We start from the raw sequence: 17,297 nt of genomic DNA on the forward strand, positions 1-17,297 counted from the left end.
TTGCAAACTTTGACCTGTGTTTACATATAGTAATGGTTACTAGCAAGTGTACAGACGTTTTCAGGGGGATTTTTTGGTGTAGGAGGAGAGTTGAGGGGAGGTACGTGTGAGGATATTTCCATGGAGAAATCTCTCATGGTGGAAGAGAATTTCAATGACGGGGTGGAGGATTTTCTAGCATTATTTAAAAAAACAATTAAAAAATAAATGTGAAAAGTTATTGGTACTGAAAGTAAGGAGCAGCATTAAAACTTAAAACGAACAAAAATTATTACGCATATGAGGGATTTACGTCCTCGTTATACGCAATAAAAACATACGAATATAGAAGTTCATTACGTAAGTTAATTCGTAAGTTACGTATATTTTTTACCAATGAAAACGTTTGTAAAATATTAAAAGTTCTAGTTGCTTTTTTAAGTAATCAAAAACTTGGAGGGCAACTAGGCCTCCTCCCTCGCTCCCTTTTTCTCAAAATCTTCCGATTAATTGCAATTAATTAATATGCAAATTACGTTTTAATTATTTATATACGGAGAGCCAAGATCAAAACATGCATTAATTCAAAAACGTCCAGAAATTAAATAAAAAAACAAGATTTTAAATGAAAGTAAGGAGCAACATCAACTTAAAACCCCAGTTACTCGTCTAAGAGGGGTGTATCAAATACCATGTAGTTGTGGAAATTATTACATGGGTCGAACCCACTAAAATTTAGGAACAAGATTACAGCAACACAAAGAAAGTATTGAAAAAGCATTAAAATCTGGAAATAACTCCATATTTTTCGATTCAGCTTTAAGCAATCATATTTTTGAAAATCCAAACCATTATGTTCTATTTGACGAAACAATTCTAATTAGCAATGACCTAGGAATCAAACAAACAGTCCGCGAGGCAATCGAAATCAAACGAAACTTAAATAATAATACATCCCTAAATAGAGACTTGGGTGAATACACACTCAACCCTATGTACACAAAATTAATTACAGAAAATAATCTAATTCAAAATAAAACAAAAATAGGAACGAATAAAAACAAGCCCAATCCCAAAAGAACTGCAAGATTAGCTGAAAATATCGCAATAAGACATTATTCCAATTTTTAATAAATACAGTTAATTCAATGAATGAACCTTTTTAGCTTGTAAAATGTTAGCTTTTATCACACAGTCTTGGCTGAACTTTTCGTTAAGAAGTAATGATGCCAAGGCTATTTTATTAAAAAAAAAGAATGGATTTTTAACCGAAAACTTGTATTGTAAGTGTTTTATTGTTTATTATTTTCTTTGGTGAAGACAGCCCTTAGATATAGGGCCGAAATATTCAAATAGGTTTTGTTGGTTCACTGTCTTGGGAAAAAAAAGTCCTCATTATTCTCTCTTCTGTAGTTGTTTCATGAGTTCATATTGGAATTCAGTACTATTAAATAAAAAAAAAACAAGTTTTTTTAAATGAAAGTAAGGAGCGACATTAAAACTTAAAACGAACAGAAATTACTCCGTATTTGAAAGGAGTTTTTTCTCCTCAACGCCCCGCTCTTTACGCTAAAGTTTCTTACTGTTTTAAAAATAGAGTTAAGAGAAAAAGTCAAACATTAGCGTTTGACTTCCTCATCAACTCCCCGCTCTTTACGCTAAAGTTTAACTCTTTCTCTTAATTCTACATTTTAAAACAGTAAAAAACTTTAGCGTAAAGAGCGGGGCGTTGAGAAGGAAAAGCCCCTTTCATATACGGAGTAATTTCTGTTCGTTTTAAGTTTTAATGTCGGTCCTTACTTTCATTTTAAAAACTTGTTTTTTTATTTAGTTTCTGAGAACCATACTCAGAACCATATTTTATTTCTCAGAACCATAGGCCTACTTGACCAATTTAATTTAGTTTCTCAGAACCATAATTTAATTTCTTAATTAAATTTAATTTTGAATTTAATTTCGAAATTTAAATTTAAATCTTCGAATTTAATTTCTCATTACCATACGTTCCAATATTTTAATATTGGTTCACGTTCTTACCTTCCTATTTTTCCAAACTTTTTTTCCAATTGTGATAAAACACCTTGGACTTCAACTATTCTACTCTTAGCATCTTCAGCACGTCTGCCATCTTTACTAATAAGTAAATAAAAAGAAATAAGTTTTTTCAACTGAAAGTAAGGAGCGACATTAAAACTTGAAAACGAACAGAAATTAGTCTGTATATGAAAGGGGCTTTTCCTCCTCAACGCCCCGCTCTTTACGCTAAAGTTTTTTACGGTTTTAAAAAGTAGAGCTAAGAGAAAGAGTCAAGCTCTGTTTACTCTTTTAAAGACTTTTAAAGAGTCAAAGTTTTTTACTGTTTTAAAAAGGACAGCTAAGAGAAAGAGTCAAACTTTAGCGTAAAGAGCGGGGCGTTGAGGAGGAAAAGCCCCTTTCATATACGAAGTAATTTCTGTTCGTTTTAATTTTAATGTCGCTCCTTACTTTCGTTTAAAAAAACTTATTGTTTTTTGTTTTAATTCTCTAAAAGAACGATCACGGATGTGTGTATATATGTTTTTTTGTTTTTTTTTTCTCAGGGCGATCGCATTAATCCAATGGTCCTAGGATATTGGGAAAGGGTTGATTCGAACGGACGAAGAAGTTCTAGTGCCCTTTTTTGAGTAGCAAAAAGATTGTGCCATATCAAAGTGGCGTTTTCTGCCATTTTGTGGCACAAAACAACAGTTTTGGCAAAAGAAGGCTCAAATACCATCAAGTGAAAACTTCGAGATTGCCAATTGATTTTGAATCATCAAAAAGTGATAGATTAAGCTTCCAACTTTTAGAGGTCATAACTGAGTGTGGTGGCACATTTGTCCCTATAGATGTACGTAGTCCATATCAATGGTGTAAATTGGGGGAAATGTACGGGGGGAATATTTTTTCGAGATCTAGGGCGGCAGTTTTGTTATCCTTTAAATTTCTTCAGTGATAATATACAAAAAAAGCATTTTCATGGGAAACGTTCCCAAAAAAGGGGTTTTTCAAAATATAGGGGGTAGGCAAAGAACTGTGGCTATAAATTACCTCTTGCCTTTCCCTCCCCTCAATTGATGCCGCAATTCCGTATAAAATGACACATTGTAGACAATGTAGATAATTGTTTTGAATTTATGTTTTTTTGAAACAATTGTTGTTTACAATTATTTTGAAGCTTCATTTAATTGAGTTGATTCCTCTGACGCTTCATAAAATTACGTGTTATGTGAAATTGCGCTGTAGCAAATGTAGAAGAGCTAGTGAAGTTTTGTGTAGGTATGTGACCGTGCCTGAAGTCCCATGAACTGTGTTTATATGCCCAAATTAGCTAACATTCAGTGGGTTTTCTGGGAAATATCGAAGGAAGGGTGTGTTAGGGGGCTAGAATTTAATTTTAAGTCTCGCGTCGTTCCCAAGAGTGTTTTTGGATTAAGTCTGTGATGTAATTAGCGCATATGATTGCTCCCCTTTTATTACAGTATCTAATATAAAAAAATCACAGAAATATTTTTTCAAAGAAAAGTAAAAAGCTGCACTAAGACAAAAATGAGCAGAAATAACGTCAAATAACCTTCGAAGCGTAAAACTACCACAAATCGCCATCAATAAATAAATGAAATCAAAACAAACAGAAATTATAAAAAATAACCGAGTCAAACTTAAAACGAGCAAAAATAAACGTGAGTAGGTTTATTAAAGTAAAAAAAAAAACATTTTAAATGTATTTTGTTTTCGGGGCCTAACTTACAACCCTTGCTCTCCAATTTTAAGATGCTATTTCAGCCTAGAAGGTCTCTTTCTGTAGACTATTTTGAACAAATTGGGTATCTCAAAATTTCTATCAGATGCATTTGGGGGAAAAGAAGACGTGGAACGGGGCTAGTTGCCCTCCTATCACTTTTGGCTCTTAAAAAGGACACTAGGACTTTTGATTTTCAATTGAATGAGCCACATACAAGGTTTATACGACCGCCCTTTCCATAAAAAACGTTAAATGCTAACAATTGTCAACTAATATAACTTATAGACCTTGTCCCGATCGGTCGTGGGTGGCGGGGTCGTCATCCCGAAAGATATAATTGCTATATCTTTCAAATATGCTTAGAAATGTCTACCTCAAAATTTTCATTGGATTTGTTTGGGTAAATGATGAGCGAGAGGGCTTGTTGCCCTCCAATAACTTTCGACTATTAAAAAAGGCACTATAACATTTAATTTCCAATCCAATGACCTCCCTGTGAAGTTTATGTGACCGTTCTTCCCTAAAAACCTTATTTGTCCCCGGGGCATAACTTAGAACTCTTACCTTAGGTTAATTTATCTTTGAAAATTCAGATCCCTCTCTCCTCAGAAATATTTGAAGGGCTGCTCTTTTTGTAGGAATGATTATAATTATCGATGCATCGTTGTACCAATATTAAATTTTTATGTTAAACATGGGATTGAAGCAGGGGTGCTAGCCGCCTTCATGTGATTAGATTAAGCAGTTTTGTTTGTTCAAATAATGTAAATAAACAATAAGAGAACATATATTATCAAAAACCCCCTGCCCCCAAAGCTCTACGGCTGGGAGTGAAAATTTTAAGAAACAACCGACGCTTTTCAATAGAAACAGAAACTCAAAAACAAATTTTTCATTATACGATAACAAAAACCACTGATCGAGCTGATGTCAGTATCATTTTTTTTTTCATTTTAAAGTTTCTCGTCCAAAACCATTAGCACACAAAAATCTGCCTAATTTTTAAATAAGGGGTTAGACCCTCCCAAAACTTACAATAAAAAAGTTTGATTATTCAAATTAAGAATTAAAATTAAAACAGTCCCAGAATCATTAGGCTACTTCAAGGAAGTTCAAGCAAGACGGAAGAAAAAAAAAACACGAAATGAGGGAATTCATTAAGGTAAAAACAAATAAAGCATATCTATTTAATGCAGTACTTGCTTATCTGGCAGGTAACCTAAAAGGTCTTTTTGTTAAATATTAACTGGTATTAGCTACTGGTTAATCATTTTTAATTGAATTTGCGCATAAAGCTATGTTATACGAGCAAAAAGGATGATCACTCAATGCTTAAATAAAACGATATTAAATAAGATAAAACAAGGTTTTAAAATGAATGTTAAGATCGCAGTAAAACTTATGATGAACAGACAGTATGAGCTGGACTGTCCCTTCTTCAACCTCTCTTTCTTTACGCTTATGTTCTACTTTTCCCCCGATGCTTTAATAACAATTGCTCAAACACAAGGGTAATTGTAATGAGATAAGAAATATTTTCCCAGTGACTCAAGAATGGAAGAGATTATTGATTCATAGTTGCTTTATACAATAAAGTTTTCAGTTCGAACCCATAAAAACCAAACGTTGAATAAAATACTTGCGATTACAAATTAACTACATTTGTCGTATCCACAAGTGTTCAGTAAAGCACTATAGAAATATAGAGTAAAGAGTAGCGGTTGAGAAGGGGGTAGCCCATCTTTTATACGAAATAATTGGTGTTAGTTTTAATTATTAATGTCGCTTTGGAATCTCTTTCAATGAAAACGTTTACTTTTTTTCTTAGTCTAATAAAAGCCTGAATATTTTGGTATATATATATATATATATATATATATATATATATATATATATATATATATATATATATCATGAAAAGAGAAATAACCAATGCAACAGCACAAACACATATATATATATATATATATATATATATATATATATATATATATATATATATATATATATATATATATATATATATATATATATATATATATATATATATATATATATATATATATATATATATATATATATTCTCTTAACATTAAATTCTCTTAACATTAAATTATTCTCACATTAAATTCTCTACCCAGCCATGTGTTGTGGCTACCACAGAATATCCATGGCATCCCCATGTCAGGTATCACCCCCAAAATACATGCCAATGAAAGAAAAAAAAACAAAAACAAAAAAACAGCAAATGTAAAACAACCAAGTAACACCAAAACAAGCTTATCCTGTTAATATATCCCTCTTTTTAGCAACAATAGGTAAACTAAATATGATAAATTTTACCAAATCACAAATATTAACACATTACAAAAAACCTGAATGAACTAAACAATTATAGAATTCATCTTTACCATGTGGCTATTTTTTCAAAAAATCCGCTCTATTAGAAACACAATTTAAAATAAATGGCGCTGCAACATCATTTCTCGAACTTCCGAAATTAGTTGAAAATTTCTTTAAGTATTTCCATATAATTCTTTTGATATTTATTTAAAAGTTCGTTATAATGAAAATTAAATTTTTTTAAATTGCCAAGTTAATTTATTTGCAGAAAAACCTCTTGATATCAATTTTTGGCTGAAGATTTTACATCTATTTTTAAAATCAATATAATTACTACAAATCCTTGCATAACGAAGTAACTGTGAGAAAAACGCTGAATATGTGATATTTGAGTGTATATTACTTTCAGGGAATGGGAAACTAATCACTTCAAAATCAAAATCATTCGTTTTATTATACATTTAAAACTTAATTTATATTATATATATATATATATATATATATATATATATATATATATATATATATATATATATATATATATATATATATATATATATTAATTTATTATATATAAACTTAATTTACATATATATATATATATATATATTTATATATATATATATATAATATATAATATATAATATATAACTGCAATTTTAATAATAGCTTTACATATTTAATCATTTCCCTAGGTCAGCTACATGGAAATCTATTGCGAACGCGTAAGAGATCTTCTTAACCCAAAGAATAAAAACAATTTACGAGTCCGTGAGCATCCCTTGTTAGGGCCATATGTTGAAGATTTATCGAAACTGGCCGTCACAGCTTACGAGGACATCCACGAATTGATCGATGAAGGAAATAAAGCAAGGTGAGAGTGAAGATTATTGTACTTAAAAAGCAGCAGTCGTCTTTGAACTATATCCATGTCTTTTTGGCATTAGTGTAAGTAGTGAAACAGTTTGTTGTTTCGATGACTTTTTCTCAAGCTATATAGATGAAAAGTTCGATAGAGATTTAAATTTTTTGAAGAAAGAATACTCTTATATATATATATATATATATATATATATATATATATATATATATATATATATATATATATATATATATATATATATATATATATATATACATTTATATATAAATACTGTTTTTTACTAAAGTTTTTTACTGTTTTAAAATGTAGAGTAAAGAGAAAGAGTCAAACTTTAGCGTAAAGAACGGGGCGTTGAGAAGGAAAAGCCCCTTTCATATACGGAGTAATTTCTGTTTGTTTTAAGTTTTAATGTCGCTCCTTACTTTCATTTAAAAAGTTGTTTTTTTTTATTTAATCTCTACAGGTTTGACTATGCTATTTATACTTAAGATATTAGAACCTACAAATTAGCATTCTCCAGGAGGAACATTTGCAATACTTGCTGCGTTACGAAATGCTTCTCACTTAATAAACTTGGGAACCAGTTGATAGGATGTTGGAACTGGGTGGCATTGGCGCTTTAGGATTTATTTAGAATCTTTCATTGGTATATAATGTCTACTTTTCTTGTCTTTATGTAAAGCTAATCATATGAATGCTCAGAAAATGACAGTTGGTTCATATAATTGCGTAATTGTCCTTATTCGGGACCAGGCACAAATAACTTAAGCTAGAACGAGCAAGAATCTCCTAGAGGTTCAGTAACTGAGCTAAAAAAAAATGGAATGCTATAACCCCGTGATTCCGAACGTGGGACACATGCCCCACCGGTGGGTCATGGCAATACCTTGATGGGTCATGGGCAGGACGTGCACCCTTCGAATGACTTTACTTTCGAGCGTTTATTTAAAAAATTAAAATCATTCATATGGTGTCACGTTCAAATGCATCTAATGAGCATAAAAACATGATAGCGTTGTAATGACGTATACATTGTATAAGAAGGGTGTGGGAGTAATTGAACGCATGTAATAGAGCTTCGGTACAACTAAACCCCATTTAACTGAACCCTCGTGCAACTGAGTCCCCCTTAACTTAAACCTATTTAACTGAACCATCATGCAATTAGATTCCTGTGCAACTCAACCCGTGTGTAAACCCAACCCCATTTGACCTGACCATCGTGAAAATGAACCCCCGTTTGATTGGGTCCCGCGCAACTCAGCCCCATTTAACTGTATACCTCGTTTGACTGAGCCCCCGTAATGTCTCTAGGTGTAAAATAACGCCCCACAGTCCCCGGAGGAAGGGCTAGCCTACAAGTTGTGAACTTTGCTTTTTTTCACATATAGTATTTGTTATTGGGAAGTATACAGCCATTTTTTTGGGTGGGGGGGTGTGCTTGGGATAGATATCTATGGGTAGAACATTACTTGGGGAGGGAAATACCTGGAGAGTAAATGTTCCAGAGGAAGTCTTACACTGGGGGGGGGGGAGAGAATCCTATATGAAATTGTTTTTAATTGTTTTACTTTCTTTTTACCAAATTGTCTATATAGAGATGTTCCGTGGGAATTATCCAGGGACTTTTTCCGTGTGTTTTGTTTTCTGGGAAATAATTTCCACGGAAGGGGGCATTTCTGGAGCGATCGAGAAACCGATTAGAGATAAAAGTCTTATTCAAATGAAAGAATGCTAAGGATAATTTTTCAGGCTGAATCTTCACAAGCAGTTTTATTGGGAGGGGTGATTCTCTGCGAGGATGGAACTGTCTGGACGGAATTTGATTGTGGGTTGTACTTTACATTGGATGAAATTTCCACGGAGGAGTTTTCCGTGAGGGAGAGGGGTATATTTCATAGAGGGTGAGCCAGATTTACCCGCATTTTTTGAACAACGAGCGAAAATTATGCCAAATATGAAGGGTTGCCCCCTCCTCAATACCTTACTCTTAACGCTAAAGTTTGACTACTTACTAAAATTGAAACAGGGGGGCCATCTTATTAGAATATGAAACTTTTTAAAGTGCTTGCAGTTTTATTCTAAAGATCGAGGTGTTGAGGAGGGGACAACCCTTCATATCCGGAATAAACCTGACAAAATTAATCTGCTAATTTTGTTTTAATTTTTCATGTAAGGCGAGCCAAAGTCGAACCTGCATTAATTGAATAAACGTTCAGAAATTAAATAAAAAACGAGTTTTTTTTTAACTGAAAGTAAGGAGCAGCATTTAAACATAAAACGAATATAAATTACTCTATATATGAAAGGGGCTGTCCCCTCCTCAACACCCCGCTCTTTACGCATTTTTTTATAGTTTTAAGAAGTTGAGTTGTGAGAAAGACTCAAACTTGAGCGTAAAGAGTGGGGCGTATACGAGGCCCTTTCATATACGGAATGTTCTAAGATTTCTGTTTGTTTTAAGATTTAATGTCTCTCTTTGCTTTCAGTTAAAACAAAACTTGTTTTTTATGTATTTTAATGTTATTGTTGATGTATTTTATGTTGATGTTGATGTATATTTAATGTTATTGTTGATTTTAAAGTTTTTTACTGTTTTAAAAAGTAGAATTGAGAGAAAGAGTCAAACTTTAGCGTAAAGAGCGGGACGTTGATGAGGAAGCAGCCCCTTTCATATACGAAGTAATTTCTGTTCGTTTTAAGTTTTAATGTCGCTCCTTACTTTCAGTTAAAAAAAATTTGTTTTTTTAATTTAATTATCTACTAGGACTCAGCTATTCCTGCAACCATGACCTTCAAATATGTTCGGCCCTGGGCATGAAAAGCTCTGCTAATTTTCAAATATGAAGGACAGAAGGATAAACCGTTATTGTTTAGATGGGGTGGGGATAGTTTTACATCGAAACGGTATAAAAGAAAAGACGTAAAAGAATTAATCAACAAATAAAGACCGTTTCATTCGAGTTAGCTTTTGTCACCTCCGTAAAATTGGATGAATTACATTTTATAGTTATATTATTGATTTGAGGAGGGTTGACCTGAATGTGGTTGATTTGATGGGGGTTGAGTCAGACAGTTTTGTATGAAACGGGGGCCGAGTTGAATGAGGATAAAGCTAAATGGGGGTCGAATTGCGCAGAAGCTGAGTAGAATGGGGGTTTAGTTGCACAAGGATTGAATTACGCGGAGATTGAGTTGAATGATGGTTGAGCTGAATTTGGTTGAGTTGTACGGATATGGAGTTGAGTGAGGGTTAAATTGCCCGAGGATTAAGTTTTACGGGGTTCAGTTGCGCGAGGGCTCAATTAAACGGCAGTTGAGTTGCACGAGGGTTCAGTTGTACGAAGTTTCAGTTTAACGGAGGTTGAGCTTGAAGAGGGTTCAGTCAAACAGGGTTTCACTTCCACGGTGTTGAGCTGCAAAGGAGTTCAGTTGCTTGACGGTTAAGTAGCAAGAGGCTTCAGTTGTATGGGGGCTCAGTTCCGTGTAGGTGCAGTAACACGGTGGTTCAGTTTCACCTTGGGTCAGCAGGAAGGGGTTCAGTTATACAAGGTTTCAGTTCCAGTGGAACCTAGCAAAGTGTTGTTTTCAGACAATATTTTTCATTAAAATAAAAAAAAATCCTAGAGGATAACCTAAAAATAGATACCAAGTTAGTTGCCAGTTAAGCTTCCTTCAGTGAATACACATACAATTTTGAAAAACGAAACTTAAATCCCACTAGGGGGGAAGCATCCGAATTTTAGAAATGTCTTGGTGGGGCATGGCCCGAAATCAGTTGCGAACCACTGCTTTAAACGAATAATTCTTGCGGCTTCATAGCTATATTTGTTCGATTCAATTTTGCAAACAAGGGACCTGTGAAACTTGCTTTTAGGGTCTAATCACCTCTCTGAGACTACGATTGCGGCAATATATTATTTTAGTTCTGAATAATGACTAAACGCTCTATTTTGTAATGTCAATTTCTGCAGGTAATCTAAAAATAGAATAGTTGACTTATAAAGGAATATTGCAATGTCAAACCTTTAAGTTTACTAAGAAAAAAGCATAATTTCCCTTTTGAAGCATTATTTAGTTTGACTTGTAAACCAAAAATAAGATAACAAAGCAATAGTGTATGCTTATGCTGTATATATAACATATTAATAAAATGTATCATATGCACAGTGTTTGGCCCCTGGCCATAATTATTAGAGAAATGTGTTTTTTCCTGTATATAAACTGCGTTCACCTGCATTTCGATGGCATTGATATCTCTTCAGATCTAATGGTATAAATAGTTTACTTATACTATGAGTTCATGGACTAATTTTAGATTAATCAAACAGTTTGTGGTAACGAACTGTAGTAAGGAGCGACCAGGTTCGATAGTAACCGAAACTCTAAAAAACGGAACTTTTATTCCAACCTATACATCAAAAGAATTGTAATTTTATGCTGATTTTAAATATATGAGTATCATCAAGTTTAATCTTACCCATCAAAACTTAGGAGCCTGTGAAAATTGACCTTATTTTCAAAAAGGGGAAACACTCCCCAAAAGTCATATAATCTTAATGAAAATTACACCATCAGATTCAGAGTATCAGAGAACCCTTTTGTAGAGGTTTCAAGCTCCCATATGAAAAATGAGGAATTTTGTATTTTTTCCAGAAGAAAGATCACGGATGCGTGTTCATTTGTTGTTGTTTTTTCCCAGGGGTGATCGTATCGACCCAGTGGTCCTAGAATGTCGCGAGAGGGCTCATTTTAGCGGTAAATGAAAAGTTCTAGTGCCCTTTTTGAGTGACCAAAAATTTTGAGGGTGACTAGGCCCCCTCCCACGCTCGTTTTCCCCCAAAGTCACTGGATCAAAATTTTGAGATATTCATTTTGTTCATTATAGTCGAAAAATATAATAACTATGTTTTTGAGGATGACTTAATTCCCCACAGTCCCCATCGGAAGGGCTGCAAGTTATGGACTTAGCCCATTGTTTACATAGAGCATTCGTTATTGGGAAGTATACTGAGGCTTTCTGTGGGTATTTTTTCTGGTGGTGGGGGATTGGGGGAGGAGGTTACGTGAGAGGATCTTTCCTTGGAATAATTATCATGGGGAAGAGAATTTTCATGAAGGGGGTGCTAGATATTCCAGCGTTATTTAAAAAAAACCCAGAAATTAAATAAAAAAAGCAAGTTTTTTTCAAATTAAAATTAAGAAGCAACATTAAAACTTAAAACGAACGTGGTTTGTCCCCTCCTCATTACCTCGCTCTTTACGCTCAAGCATATTTAGTAGTTTCAAAACAGCCATTTATTCTAATTAAACGTGATTCAGGGTTCATTCTTCAAGAATTGTAATACAATTCAAACTATAGTGTAAAGAGCGAGGTATTGACGAGGGGGCGAAACCCCTCATATACATAATAAAATTATATGAATATTTAAGTTCGTTACGTCAGTTAATTTGTAGATTACGTATATTTATTACGAATAAACACGCTCGTAATGGAACGTTTTTCCGTTACGGAAAAACGTACCATAACCAAAAAAATCGGAGGGCAACTAGACCCTCTCCCCGCCATTTTTTCTCAAAATCGTCCAATCAAAACTTTAAGAAAGCACTTTAGCCAAAAAATAAAAATTAATATGCAAATTGTGTTCTAATTATTCATGTACGATGAGCCAAAATCAAAACCTGCATTAATTCAAATACGTTCAGAAATTAAGTAAAAAAAACAAGTTTTTCAACTGAAAGTAAGGAGCAACATTAAAAGATAAAACGAATAGAAATTATTACGCATATGAGGGGGCTTATCCCCTCCTCAATACCTCGCTCTTTACGCTAAAGTATTTTGAGTAATTTCAAAAGAGCTATTTATTCTAATTAAACGGTCTTTTTGATTCAGAGGGTCGTTCTTAAAGAATTGAAACAAAATTTGAACTTTAGTGTAAAGAGCGAGGGATTGACAAAGGGGCGAAGTTCCTTATATACGTAATAAAAATATACGAATATATACGTTTGTTACGTAAGCTAATTTGCAAATTACGTAGAACTATCACTAATAAAAACGGTCGTAAATAAAATCAAAAGCTCTAGTGTCCTATTTAAGTAACCAAAAACTGGAGGGCAACTAGACCCCCTTCCCCAATCCTTTTCTCAAAATTGCTCGATTAGAACTTTGAGAAAGCCATTAGCCAAAAAAATAAAAATAATATGCAAATTTTGTTTTAATTGTTTATGTACGGTGAGCCAAAATCAAAACCTGCATTAATTCAAAAATGTTCAGAAATTAAATAAAAAAACAAGTTGTTTTAACTAAAAGTAAGGAGCGACATTAAAACTTAAAACGCACAGAAATTACTACCCATATGGAAAGGGCTGTCCCCTCCTCAATACCCCGCTCTTTACGCTAAAGTTTGACTCTTTCTTACAACTCTACTTTTTAAAACAATAGGAAACTTATTCCGTATACGAAAGGGGCTTTCCCCTCCTCAACGCTCCGCTCTTGACGCTAAAGCTTTTTATTGTTTTAAAAAGTACAGTAGTGAGAAAGAGTCAAACTTTAGCATAAAGAGCGGGGTGTCGAGGAGGGGACGGTTCCTTTCATATGCAGAATAATTTCTGTTCGTTTTAAGTTATAATTTGACTCCTTACTTTCAGTTAAAAATACTTTTTTTTTTATTTAATTAGTCCATTAGGCCAGAGCGTGATTTACCAATCAAACCATGATTTATTGTGAATGACCATTGAATGAATAATGAGGGCAGTCTAGGCCCATTGAATTCATCCTGTTTTGTCTGAGTCCCTACTGCCCCTAGAAAGAGGTGATTTTACTTATTTTGTTTTTAGTTGTTTTATAGTTAGCTAAAATTCAAGTTGAAATTCAACTAGTTCAAGTACTAGTCCAAGCTGATAATGAGTTGATGATAAGTTTTAGCTGAGGTTTTGCTCTTAGTATCTGGTTAGTAAAAGTAAATTAAATTTTACAAGTCCGCTTTCTGTGATCCCCTGACCCGTTTAGATTGGGGAAAGAAGCTTCGGGAGAGTTTTCAATATATGTTGAGGGGTGGCAACTATATATGCGAAGTATATGCTACTTCTATTTTAGGACAGTGGCTGCTACAAACATGAATGAAACTTCTAGTCGTTCCCATGCTGTGTTTACCATAATCTTCACACAGAAAAGACATGATGACGTTACATCCTTATCTACCGAAAAAGTAAGTCTTGTATAGTGATATAATTCTGAGAGATTCGTATATCTTTTAATTTGACTGATATCTTTTTGTTTTATTTCTTTTTAAAAAATGAAATATTGCATGCGACGCCATGTCAGGTTTCCATTTAAGAAATGTATAGCTATTTACTCATACTTTATTCCGCTTTAAAACAGTGGGAAGTTGTTAATGTTCTTCAGAATATATTTAATACATATTCTTCTTGTTATTTAAGTCGTTTTGTTTATTTTATTGCCTCTTGAAATTGCTCCTCAACTTTTTGCTGGGGGAATCTACACCTATTTCACTTACGCTTTCAGGATTGACTTTGGCTTCTTATTAGTTTTTGTAACCAACACAAGAGCAATTTTTTCAAATATCGAAGAAAATATCTTTATCGAATACGATAAAGAAAAGCTGCTGATTTTGTTTTTCTTCTTTTTTTTAAAGTTAAACCAGTCAAGGCGTCGGTCTCACCCTCTGAAGGAAATCCTTCGAAGGAGATATACTGATGTATTTTTGTGTAACCGAAGATAGAATATACGCGTAAAATTAAAAAATGCATTTTTACACTTTTTTCTACACAGTTTTTTCTTCACTAAGGGGATTGTATTGAATCAGTGGTCGTTCAATTCTGAGGAGAATCTCGTTCAGACATATATCTGGAGTTCTGATGGCTTTTTTAATCGGTATTGTCATTTTAAGAGTTGAAAGTGACTGAATGGTAGTTAGTCACTCACCCTGTTTTTGTCCCCAAGACCTATCTTGGTGAAACGTGGCATTGCCTCCAAATTTGAAGGTAATACTTTGAATCAGAATGATCACAATATAGAAAAAACATCCCTCCGAAAGTAAGGAATGTAGGGGAAATACATCACTCCCTTGCAGACTTCGGGGCAAAGACAAAAAACTTACATTTTATAGAAAAGGATTTTTGCAAACTACGTGCGTTAAACTGTAAAATGTTATTTTAAATTTCTTGTCTTCAAATTTCTAAATAGAGTGAAGAAATAGGAGACAGACTAATCGGCTAACGTTACTCCAAGTTTTCTCTTGTAGAAGACCGATTTTATTGAGCCGCAACAGAATCCATTTACATATCATTTTTGCTCTTGTCAAGATTATAATTATTCGCTTAGCTTACTATTTCTATGGGAAATGCACTCATAGGACCCCCAGCATCTACTGACCTCCTGTTCTAGATAAAAAATGTCTGTCGCTTTTTTTCTTTTTCACCAAGTTTTACAAACTAGTGTTTTATGCTTTCTCACTAGTTAAACGATTATAAAAAAAGTTGTTTTTAACCAGTTGAATATATGATTAGTATTGAACTATTATCATATTTTTAGTTGTTTTTCTTTGCTCTGATAAGTGATTTACACTGGTTAACTCATTTGATGTCAACTTTCTCTGTAATACTACCGCTGGAAATGTATTTTCATCCGTAATTTAGCAACTTCTGTCTCTATTGCTTTTTGATCAAGTTGGACAAGATCAGGTTCGTTTACTATGAGCTTTCTTTATGAAACTTCCATTGAAAACGGTTCCAATAGATTATTTATTGGAAAGCATGCTCCACAAGACTGTATTTAATGCTTCTCCACGTCACTTTTGACTCATTATTTGGTCCTCATAGCAACCAAAATACGCAAATACTGGGAGGAGTCTTAAGTAAGTTGAAAAAGCTAGTACAATCGATGTTTCTTCATCTTCGCAATGAAAATTTGCGAAAGTGTGCTCCGTTTAGAAACTACTCTTCCATGAGATAAACTTTCTTTATTGCACTAGATTTTATTAGTAAAGGAGAATATTTTTACTCAATGAAGACTTTTAAAAACATGGGGAGGGGAGGTCTCTGGGTTTGAAAAAAAGTTTTTTGTCGTAAATCTCTATATTCTTGTTCATTTCAGTGTTAAAAAAAGGAAGAAAAAGTCAAGTAAAAAGAGATCTTACCCCGTGTCTTGCTTGAGCTGATATTTTTGGTGCCCAAACTTCCAGCTCTGAGATGATATATTTAATAAGAGTTAAAATGGTTTTAGGTTGTTTTAACTCATATCTGAAAACCCTGTCGCAGCTGGCGATATTGAAGTCATTGATTTTATTTGAGCGAAGCTTCAAATGTGCCTAAAGTTTTTCAGGACCACAAAAGGGTGTGGGATAGAAAAAAAAATAGGAAAAAAATTTCACTTTGTGTTATGAAGTATTTTTTCAACTGGAAAATATCCGGGTGGCGAACACTGCATTTTTATATGCAACCATTGTTTGTTATAGCAACCCGAAGCTTACTAGAAAAATTTCATTATAATCTTCCAATTTATTTAGGAATTTTTGTGGAGGGAGGAGCGCATGTACCTCCAAAAAGTGTATTCTTAGGGCCAAATTTGTCATTATTTCACGACAGGCGAGAGGAAATTTAATCTCTAGTGTCCCTTCCTTTGAATAAAATATTTAGAATAAGCGTGCGATAAGGATGTTTAGGGAAGATTTATTCCCCTATTGTTACAGAAATATTTTTAGTGTGAAGCAAAAGATTGAATTTACATGATACTATTCGACTTCTGAGAAGGTTCCTCAGGGGAAGTAAGGGGTACGCCAGAAATTGCATAACATTATAGGATAGTTGCTATGTAAATATGTTTGTCTTGATAAGATTTTCATTTACTTGATACTTAATTTTATTTTTTGTTATGATCGCCCAGTGGCTAACTTTCCAATAAGTATCATATCAAATGTTCGCCTGCACAAAGTCAGAAGGACATCTCCCTGAAGGACGTCGCCCTCTAAACGCTATTTTTTGTGCTAAGGTTTAGCTTATTATTTTTGTGAGAGCGCAATTAGTATCTTAAATATGTTGAAGCTTTAGAATAAGCCCCCTCCCCTGTCACTCCTATATCAGACAGAATTGGATAATTCTTGTTTTTTTTAATTTATGGTGAGCTTTTTTGGGTGTATAACCTGCTCCTAGCCGTGTTATTTGTAGTGGTTTGCCTCCTTAATGTAGTATGATATTTGTAGGAATATATATATATATATATATATATATATATATATATATATATATATATATATACTAGCTGTTGGGGTGGCGCTTCGCGCCACCCCAACACCTAGTTGGTGGGGGCGC

At 33.6% G+C, this 17,297-nt stretch overlaps 1 protein-coding gene across 4 annotated transcripts in view; it reads left to right on the top strand.

Moving 5' to 3' along the window:
• The window catches only part of LOC136027201 (kinesin-like protein unc-104), a gene marked incomplete at its 3' end in the record, with an annotated part of 138,385 nt that overhangs the window by 42,970 nt on the left and 78,118 nt on the right, over positions 1–17,297 (top strand). For all 4 annotated transcript variants that reach the window (XM_065704220.1, XM_065704219.1, XM_065704218.1 and 1 more), the window contains 2 exon segments: positions 6,781–6,959; positions 14,065–14,176. In XM_065704220.1, coding sequence (XP_065560292.1) covers positions 6,781–6,959; positions 14,065–14,176 — 291 coding nt within the window.

Source organism: Artemia franciscana, chromosome 5, assembly GCF_032884065.1.
Source record: "Artemia franciscana chromosome 5, ASM3288406v1, whole genome shotgun sequence".
Lineage (NCBI taxonomy): Eukaryota > Metazoa > Arthropoda > Branchiopoda > Anostraca > Artemiidae > Artemia > Artemia franciscana.